Source organism: Vipera berus (genome assembly GCF_964194415.1).
Source record: "Vipera berus genome assembly, chromosome: 1".
In the NCBI taxonomy this organism is placed as follows: Eukaryota; Metazoa; Chordata; class Lepidosauria; order Squamata; family Viperidae; genus Vipera; species Vipera berus.
This window is the reverse complement of record NC_138202.1, coordinates 119241418-119252133: the sequence shown is the minus strand read 5'-3', so window position 1 is coordinate 119252133 and position 10716 is coordinate 119241418. Positions and strand designations below refer to the sequence as shown.

The 10716-nt window shown below is 38.6% G+C and overlaps 1 protein-coding gene across 1 annotated transcript; it reads left to right on the top strand.

Annotated features, from left to right (window-relative positions):
* Nucleotides 1–6441: 6441 nt before the first annotated feature.
* Nucleotides 6442–7413, top strand: LOC308660103 (olfactory receptor 5AR1-like; the record flags this gene model as incomplete). The annotated part of the gene is made up of 1 exon (XM_081314324.1): nt 6442–7413. The coding sequence occupies one exon, from the start codon at nt 6442–6444 to the stop codon at nt 7411–7413; it is 972 nt and encodes a 323-aa protein (XP_081170450.1).
* Between the last annotated feature and the right edge of the window lie 3303 nt (nt 7414–10716).

Genomic DNA, 10716 nt, shown 5'->3' with positions numbered 1-10716 from the left:
AGAAATGGGAGGGGAGTGGTGAGGGAAAGAGGAGAGGAGAGGAAGAAGTGGGAAGTAGGAAAGAAAGGAGAAAGGGAGAAAGAAAGTAGAGAAGAGGGAAGAGAGAGAAGGAGGGTGGATACAGTGAAAGGGAAAATGGATAAGCAGCACCCAAACTTACGTGTATGTATTTATCTATGGCGATATATTTGTTGACTTGTTTGTGGAAGAAATGGGAAAATAAAATTGAATATATACATATATAAAAAATCACATTTGCTGCAAAAGTTGTATCACACAATTACACAAAAATATGTAAGTGTGGAATTAAGTCCCATGAAATATCTAAGTATTTCAGTATTACAAATGAATCTGACTTTGGCAAGCCTTAGTTGCCAATTGGTATATAGTCAGAGTCATCTAAATGATCTTTTAATGTCAAATTCTTATACAAACTCAATACAAAAAGTCCCATATGATGGTAAAACATGTGAAATCCATCTTGAACTTATTTTTTTATTTAGTTTGTATTGTTATTAATAGATAACTTACTAGGAATATTGCAAATGTTTCTTTCCTTACGTTCAGATTCAACAAGTAGAAGGAGAAAGCTTAAATGCTATTTAATGCCATCTGGGATGTTATCCCCTGATATTCTCAGCTACCAAGTTCTTGGGAATTGTTGTATTTGGTAATAAATGTGTGTGTGTGTTTATTTGTGAGTATATATGTGTGTGCCCATCATTCTATTCTCTTTTGGAATAAGCTGCTATACAAAGTGCAGAAAAGGAATAAGAAATAGTATGCTAAATGATTTGAAAAAATGAAATGAGAAGTAGAAAAGAAAATCTAGTTTACACCAATATCATTCACTGCACCTCTGCATACCTTTCTTTCTCTGAAAATCATTCTTATTTCCACCATATCATTGTTCCATTTCACATATTATATTTTTTTTTACATTTATCTTTTCCATGTTTTGAGGATTGTATCAACTCTATCTAATGATGCTTATCTTGGTCTTCCACTCATTCCCAGCCATTTCACTCTTCTTTTTATATTTGTTTTGCAATCTGACCTTTATTCATTTTTTTCTAGAGGACCAGACCACCTCATTTACTTCTTTTATACTAGTCACTCACTTAAGTGTTCAGTCCATATTATTCACCACTCATTTATTCTCGAGAGTTGCTTCTTGTTTTACCACCCACTTAAGTACCCCATTGTCATTGCATTCAACATCCTTCTATGTCTCTCCTGAGACACCCGATTCTCACTTCTAAATAAAAAAAGTGGGCAAAAGCACATCATGCACTCGTCCATTAATATATCTTTCAATAAAATATTCATTCCTTGTAACAGACCATATGCGACCTGCTATCTTTCTGCTGTCATTTCCATATACATCCACTTTCTCTTGTTTCATAAAGAGACTTCCAATTTATTTCCCATAAATTCATCTGCTTGCTTGAGGTTTTCACCATATATGCATAATGTGTCATCAATCACTCCTTTTAACTAAATGTGCACAAATATTTTTTCATACTGCTCATTGCATCATACAGTTTGCTGCAATAATTCAATCTCTCAGTCAGCAGTGGGGCATCATCCACGTACAGAGGTATTCACAAACATTTATGGCCCCATCCCAAATATATCACAGAAGCATTCCTTATACATTTATGTACAAATGCATTAAACAAGTAAGAGAACATTACACATTTTTCTCCTATTTTCTTTTTTTTTCTTCCTAGCATTTTCCTGCAAGTTCATGGTCTGCTTTTTTTTGGAATCAACCAAGTGTTGATCCATTGGTTGTGACAGGAATTGACTGACTGGCTTGTTACCCAAACTTTACACTGTGGACTATAAGAGAAAATGATTGACCTAGCCAGCTTTTATGCTTAGGGCTGTTGAATCATCTACTAAGCATCTAACTTCTTCTAACAACTTCTAACTTCCTATTTTCATATTTAGGAAAACTGTCCCACAAACCAAGTCTATTCACTTCATCCTGAATGTTCTTTAAATTGATACATTTCTCAATAATCTGCTGAAGAGCAAAAATCCAGTCTGGATACCTCTTGCCAGGTATGAAATACTGTACTTCTCAAATGTTGCTCATTGTCACCTTGAGTATCCTTTCAGTCAGAATTCTGACAAACAGTTACAGCTTCACCTGGATAAAGGTGCACCCCACAGCACAAATATGTTCAATGATGAGCCTGCCTGCTTCATACCACTGAAAATGTCAAGGATGTGTGCTCCTTCCCAGAGTGAAGGATCATGTGTTTATCCTCCATCTCTTCATTCCTTGAGTGATATTGAACTTTGCTCTGTTATTCTCTGGCCCCTTATAGTTATATCATCCTCTTATTCATTTGGCAGCTGAGAACATTTGAAGATAAAGCATTCCCAATCAAGAAGAAACAAGGTCCAGATGCAGACTATCTCACTATATTTATTGTTGACAATGGTAAATACTTTCACAGGTGCAGATGGTCAATGCAGCAATATGTCTGCCTTGCTGTAAAGACGGGAAGGGCACTTTTTTTTAAATAAACCATCTACAAAGAATGTCTTATAGATCAGTTGCAGAAGGATGTTTTGCATAAAGCTTGTGTGCAAAGCACTCCTTCAAAGCTTTGCATTGTCTTTATATATACCAGGGCTTTTCAACCGGTAGTACGCGTACCACTGGTGGTACAAGAGCACCTGGCTGGTGGTACGCAGTGTTGCCTTCCTTCCCCCCCTGCCTCCCCCCCTGCTCTGCTCCTTCCCAGCTCACTTGCTTGCAGAAAACATGCTGCTTGGTGGCAGCCTGCAGGAACCCTACTGAGGGTGCACAAAGAGTACAGGCACAGAGCAAGGCCCCGCCCTCCCCAGGGATTCATTGTGCAGCAACTGGATTGACTTCTTCTTCTGCAGGATCCGTGTCGCCCTTCCCCACCTTCTTACTTCACAAGCAAGCGTGAGCCTGAAAGGGACAGAGCCATCCACTCCCTCGCCAGGTAGGTGTTTGAGACTGCTCACATCGCAGCCCTGAGCGCCAACCTCACAACTACCCCCTCCTTCTTTTCTCCCTTCTCTCTCTCTTTCTGTTGTGGCCTCACTCTCTTCCATCTTCTTTTCCTCTCCCCCCTCGTGAGTTTGCACATGGGGTTGACGCAGCAAGGTCGGTGCATGGGCGCAAATTTATTTCCTCCCAGATGACACTTCCCAGGGCCGAAGGAGCGACCATGGCGAGGTGGGACTTCCACGTCTTCCTGAAGGGACCAGAGGGGGGTTTGCGGGGGAAGTGTGTCTGCCTGCCAGCCGGCCCGCAGGGCCCTGGAGAGAGTGGGCTTCACCCGGGATGATGTGTATGCCTGCCCCTGGCGTGCCGCGTTCAGAAAAGCAGGGGTGTGAGATGTGGGTCCCTGCGGCTGGGGTCCTGAGAAGGCTGCAGCAGGTTGGACTGCCCAACCAGCCTGCCTGTCAGCCAGGAAGGCGAGAGGCCGGTGGCAGCTCTTGGCGCAAGCCGATCTTGGCTCTGCCTGCCTGAAGGTGATCTTCACTTACAGCAACCTTCCTCCCGCCTCTGCCCTGCTTCAGTCTGAAACCTGGCTTGGGAAGTTTTTCAAATACAGATGCTATCAAATACAGATAGGACCCCTGACAGATAGAATTCATGGCCAACCTGTATTAAATACATGAAGGCTAAAGGTAGAGATCATCCTATGTAATTTCATTTCACAGTTATTTAGTCATAATGCAACAGCATGTTTCCAGTTGATTGGAAGAAGATGAACTTGCTTGTTCAACATCAATGTTGAAAGACAGGAACATCAATGACTTATATTAAGTTGAATGAGATTGCTTTGATAGCTGAAATTGCAAATGGTGGTCTGCAAGCTCTAATAATAAAAATTAAGAAGCACAATGAAAAAAATGGGACTAAATATAAAGAAGAATAAACTAATGACATTGGGTACAGTAAAACTTAGACTAGACAGTAAAGATATTGAATTGATTGATAGCTTCTGTCTTTTAAGATTTACCATCAATAATAAAAGAACCAGCAATTGTGACTAGCACGATGTAGGGAAAGCCTTGGAAAATTCTTCAGATACAGTGTGTTTATACCTACAAAGATCAGAATCACGCATTTAAAATTTTCTTTGTGACACTTTGTGAAAGCAAAGGTTGGACTTTGAAGAAGTAGCATATAAGGAATATTTCTACTTTTGAATTTTGGTTTTGGAGAAGATTCCTGAGAATACTGTGGATAGATAAGAAAACAAACAAATGGATAGCACAACAAATCAATCCAGAGTATTGGGAAACATGGAAGGAAAGGAAAGAAGGAGCCAAATGGATCAATTTGATTACACTGGTGTTAGATGCATTACTGGAAAACTTAAACCTTAAATCTAATCCAGGACAGATCATCCTGGAGAAAGTCTACCCATGTGGTTACTGAGAGTTGACACTGACCTATGGCATATAATCAAACAATCAATGAATGAAGAGCCAACCAAGTCTTAAAAGCATTTGTGGACATTATCTCTGTAGACCTATTTACTGTAAAATTAATAGATCACAGACACATGTATACACATACACAGGAACACAAGCAATTAAGAGAATTATTCCTGTTCCTTTGAAAATTCATTTAGCAACAGTAAAAGTAGCACATTACCCCTGATAATATTTTTTTTAAAAAAAACTAGTTGAGGGTTACTACTAGGGAATCAGTTGTTTGGATCATAAGGATTTCCTATATGAAGGATAGCTGAATGACCACTGAATCAAACTGAATATACAAGATCTTTGTTACATTTCAGAATATTTCTACCATTAACTGATTTGGACAAGAAGAACTGTCTCCAGATAATTTCAGCAAACAGCATAATCTTAAGTTCAGGTATCTAAAAATGCTTTCAATCTTTTCAATTCCTAGCTTGCAAATCAGAATGTCATGGGATCTTTTGCCAAATCTTTTGCTGAAATCATGATATATCTACTACACAACTTGCTAAGGAAGTTAACTGCTCAAAATTAATGTGTTAGAATGGCAAGACTTATTCTTGATCAATCCATCCTGACCTGTATTTATTACTGCACTATTTTTAAAATACTTGCATATCTTTTAATGATCTAATCTTAATCTGACCAGTTTTTAACACTCATTCAAGAAGAGCCTTTTGACCTTCATTGCTACAATAATGCAGAAATGGAAATTTAGAAAGTGTGTATAGCTATGTACCACTATAAATGATTTAAGACTGAGATACTGCTAAATGACTTCCCATGTCAAGTTTATTCTGTCCTTAAACATTACTTAGGGTCTTTCCATGCTGCCCAGTTAAAATGCTGTCTGCTAGACCTTGAACCATCAGTACTGCTCCCAATCCTGCCCCTGTAAACACTATTCTGGGTTGCCACTAAATAATGGTGTCTTCATTTCATGCACCAATAGTTAAGGAAATGGACTTGTGGATTCCCCTAGCTTTGTTTTCCATCCTTCCTGCCAGGCACCATGAGTCATAATCCTTACAAGAGCTGAGGCTGTACTGTGGAGGAATTGAGGTTTGACAGATAACTTGAATGGCAGGTTTAACCATCTGTCAAAATTCACTTAAGCTTGCACGAGTTTTGGGTCAGTGCATTGGAAATGAGTTTGGCTAACAGCTGAGCAATCGTCTCCCATTGCCGCTGCCAGTTAGCTATTACCAGGTTTACTTGGAAGCTAAGTTAGTTTATATGCCACAGAGCATTAAATCTGTGCTCAGAATAAACCTGACTCAGAGCAGATCATCACTATGGATGACACAGCTGGTTTCACTTCTCAGGCTTCCCCCTGTGATGGACCCTCTTTCAAAGCCAAGACTTCTGATTCAGTTTGGAGAGAGTGCAGTTTGAAAGAACCACACTCTCCTCCTTCCTCAATCAAAAAGTCATCAGAAAATAGTATTGAGGAACTGACAAGAGATCGGTATGAGTGTATCAACCTAACATGATCAATAGGTGCTTAAGAACCCCACTCTCCAAGGGTGGATCCATTTTCTAGGAGTTACTTGGCTTCACCACCCACCAAATGATCAATGAAGTGTCTTAGATTGTATCTGCAGTAAAATTATCATGCTTCCTGCTTCAGAGAAAAATACTGTTTTAAGGGTAGAAAAGCTAAGGTTTGGTTAATGCTGCCTCTGGTATGGATTGGAGATAAGATAAAAACAGTGTCATGGGGACATATCAGAAAAAGGATTGTTGAGGAATATTTTCCTCATGATTAAATCCAAAGCTCTTTGCTCTGATTCATTACACATCCTGATGCATTGTGTTATCAGTGGCAGCTAAGCAGAGCCTTGGAAAAAGATATGGCTCCTTATAAAAATATCCTTTTTTATATATTACAGATCTGATGCCATTGAAGAAACAGATACTAGTCTTTCAACAGTTTTTAATTACTGAAGAGAAATGGTTGAAGAAAACCACACAAAGATAACTGAATTTGTTTTTGTAGGTTTAGTGGATAGTCCAAATATGGAGCTGTTCTCTTTTATTGTGATACTAATTATCTATTTAATTACACTGACTGGCAATCTTGGGATGATCATATTAATCAGGATAAGCTCTCAGCTCCAGAGCCCTATGTATTTCTTCCTCAGTCATTTGTCTTTCTTAGATTTTGGGTATTCTTCAGCTGTTGCCCCTAAAATGCTAGCTAACATACTGGCAGACAAGAAAAGCATTTCATATGCTAATTGTGCTGCACAGATGTATTTCTTCATTTTCTGTGCGAGTACTGAGTGTATCCTCCTGGCAGCAATGGCGTATGACCGGTACGTGGCTATCTGTAATCCTCTCCTCTACGTGGTTACCATGTCTCCCAAAGTGTGCACTGTGATGGTGGCTGGATCTTATCTCATTGGCTTGATGAATGCAGTGACACAAACAGCTTCTACTTTTCAGCTCTCTTTTTGTGGCTCCAATATCATCAACCATTTTTTCTGTGATGTTCCCCCTTTGCTATCTCTTTCCTGCACTGACACAAGCATCAATGAAACGATGCTCTTTGTTTTTGCAACAATCCTGGGTATATTTACTTCAACAGAAATTGTGGTGTCGTATGCATTCATCTTGACAGCAATCCTGCGGATTAACTCATCTGAAGGGAAACAAAAGGCTTTTTCAACATGTGCCTCACACCTGGCAGCTGTAACCATCTTCTATGGAACAACCATTTTTATGTATCTGCGCCCAAGTTCCAGCTATGTTCTGGATCAGGACAAATGGGCTTCCATCTTCTATACTATAGTAATTCCAATGCTGAATCCTTTGATCTATAGCTTGAGGAACAGGGAAGTCAAAAATGCCTTGAGAAGGAGGCAGGCCCTGGAGACGGCTTTCTTAAAGGGCATGAGATGCTTACGAGTGCTGACAAACTGAAGCGTTTTTATCTAATCATACGATCTAATGTGCCACTCTGTTTAAAACTGGAGGGAGGTGAATTTGCCTGTATGGAAAGTATTCCTCAAAGCTGGAAACTAACCTGAGCAGGCTTTTTAATTTTAACAAAAATATATTTGAGGAAATACAGCATCAGGCCCAAAGACCTAGCATTTAACTAGCTACATCCTACTAGTATAATTAAGAATGCATGCATCTAGATAGAGGAACAAAGGCAGAAAAAAAGACTCTGAGATTACCAACCTGATAAACAAAAAGTAGACGGAATGAAAGACAAGTTCAGAACAAATCCCTAACTACCTACAGTCTACCGCCTGCCTTTCATGGCCTCAAATACTGATTCAGAACTCGCATACTCTCCTGAAGAACACTTTATCAATCTGTGGGCAAAGGCTTCGTGAGTCCATCTGCCAGCGTTTCTTATTATGGGCAGTATCTGTTTAACAAATCCCTTTTCTTAAAGCATCTCTCACAAAGTCATACTTAATGTGTGTGCACTTGGGTTTAGTATTCTCATTTGGGAGACTTGAATAATCATTGACGGTTCTCAAACAAGAGTGTTGGGTTTAGCTCATCTTTCCCAAAGTTCATGCCACACGGTTTCTTGGCAGACTTATGGAGGTGCATACTCTGTTTTTTGCGCACCAAGTTGATTTGGCGCACCTTCATGTAGGAGCAATTGTCTACAAGAAGAATGACATATTTTGCTCAGGCTATACCCATGTAGTCAAGAAATGAATGCTTGTATTTCTGAAAAGAAAGACAGAATGTGTGATTCTGAAGTTAGCAGTCAGAATGAAAGGCAAAGAGGAAACCCCCAACTTTCTGTCTATGCCCCACTACTCCCTATAGGCAGCTGCTAAAGAGTCAGCTCCATTAAAATCACAAGTACAAGACTTAATTCATTGTAAATTGAAATGAAATGGTATTAAATGAATTTGACTGAATTTGCAGCTGCACCAAAACCATATGACTGAATAAATTAGAGTGGTTTCTTTACTGTATCTTTGGGAGTGGCAAAAGTTATGATTTTGTTTTGTAGCACCTCTTGTCTGAATCTGTCCTTATGCAGAAAGGGAAAAAAGGTAGTTATACTGCATATTCTGTTTAGTGTACTGAGTTTAGTTTCTTGAACTGAGACTTCATTGGCAAATAAAAGTATAATACATATTAACTTTGTGCACTGCCCAGTTTCATTTTTGGTGAGATGGGAAATTATACACATTTGAGAAACAAACAAACAAATAAATTTTTATACTAATATTAAACAATAATTGGCTAAGCATATTCACTTACTAATGGAGAAATATATCTCATCTTCATGGTTTTAATATTGGGATAACAGAACATGTTGGATGGAATATAATCTATTAATCTATACTCAATGAATTCTGAACAAGAACCTATTTAAGGAATAGTGATGTCCTTTTTCTTGTTCTCAATGCAGTCTAGAATGTTTCTCAAAAGCTGGTTTTCAGAGGTCTGGATGGTTGAATTTGATTCATATTGGGGGTAAGCATTTCAGAGAAATTTTCAACTTCTTCAGCTCAATTATAAATCTATTTCTATTCATTAAGGGTACTGTTTGATTCAAGCCAACATCTTCAGTTACAAAGAACAATATGGTAATGTTCACCAATGCAGCAGAAAACATAAGCAAAGATGTCTGTTTCATAGAAAAAGTGACAAGTTACCATTCCAAAATGCAGCTACTTTAGAATTAGCTGTTAAAGATATATTAAGCTTTTTTTAAAATCATCTTTTCTAAGGCATAATGTCCATTAAAATTTTTAAGTGGCTAGGAATTATGTTATAAATAATTCTGTGATGCCAAAATTGCCTTTCCTCCTCCTTTTACTAAAACCCAGGTCTATTACAGAACAAAGCAAGCAATTGTATTATCAAATTATTATTTAAAGAAGCCAGCATTATAAAATATACAGGAATCGTTAATCACACCTTAAGATAATGGCAAAAATGATTGTTTACCTATCTCTCAAAGCAAGCAAGAGAGAGAATCAAGGACCAAGTCTGAAATGGAGTTCAAAAAGTTGGAGGAGGGTTATGATTGTTTATATTCATTCAGTAATTTACACTTCATGTTTGGTGGTCAATATAGCAAAATATTCTCAATTTTAATTCTTGATAATATTGCCAGAATATCAAAAGTCCAGTTTTACAGCTAATTTTTCAGAGTACCTTACTCTTCTTGCAAATATATTACTTCATCCATACCATTGGTTCTATTTACTATTCCCCAAAACAAATTATGTTTCTTTGTGGAATTCTTGCTTGTCATTTCCTGGAGTGTTGTTATGGTTATGATTATGAGTGTGTCTCAGCCTTGTCCATTTTTAAGATGCATGGTTTTCAACTCCCCAAATTCTGCAGCCAAAGCATTGGGTCACTACAGGGGCAAAAATGTCCTTATCTCCTAAATCAGAAGAGAGGAAATCCTATTCTGTACCAATCAAAGAGAATATTTGTAGATCAGGCTTGAATAGTAGAGTCCTTGGTACCCTCAGGTTGTTTTCTTGCAGATGTTTCATTACCAAGTTAGGTAATATTAAGGATTCCACAATCCTAACCTGTGTTTAAAAGATTGGAAGAACATTTATCTCCTACTCATTTCATTTGGGCTACTGGAAGGGAACAGAAAGCCATCATTTCCCTTATAGACCTGGAAGCTTAAGAAGTAGAAAGAAGGCCAAAAGGTCTGCTCAGTAAGAAAATGGAGAAGAAAAGAAGGAAATAAATAAATGAAGGAAGAAAGAAAGAAAGAAAGAAAGAAAGAAAGAAAGAAAGAAAGAAAGAAAGAAAGAAAGAAAGAAAGAAAGAAAGGCTTTGCAGCAATTTCAGTAATGAGCCTAAACTTTTATGTACATATAAGTGTGGATGATAAGCACAGACCCTTTGAATTCCTGGGAAGGGGCATAGGCCACAGACCAAGATCCCATTCTAGACTGATGTCATCACACTCTTACAAGCAACAACATGACACAGCATATTTAATATTATTGAGGTACCCTATGTTTCATTCTGAATGTCCCCCAATTCTCTATACAGAACGAAAAATGACTAAAACTTAGTTTCTATGATTTTTGCTTGCCAGGGCCGGGATTGATTGCGGAGGGGAGGAGCGGGGGTCGGTTGCCCCCGGGGCTCCAGGGCAAGTCGTGGGATTGCCCATTCCCATGACGTTAGGGAATGGCAGCAGGTGCAGGAACAGAGGGCCGTATCGATCTCAGGGAAGGCCTCTCCGCTACTTGCAAGCAGTGAGGC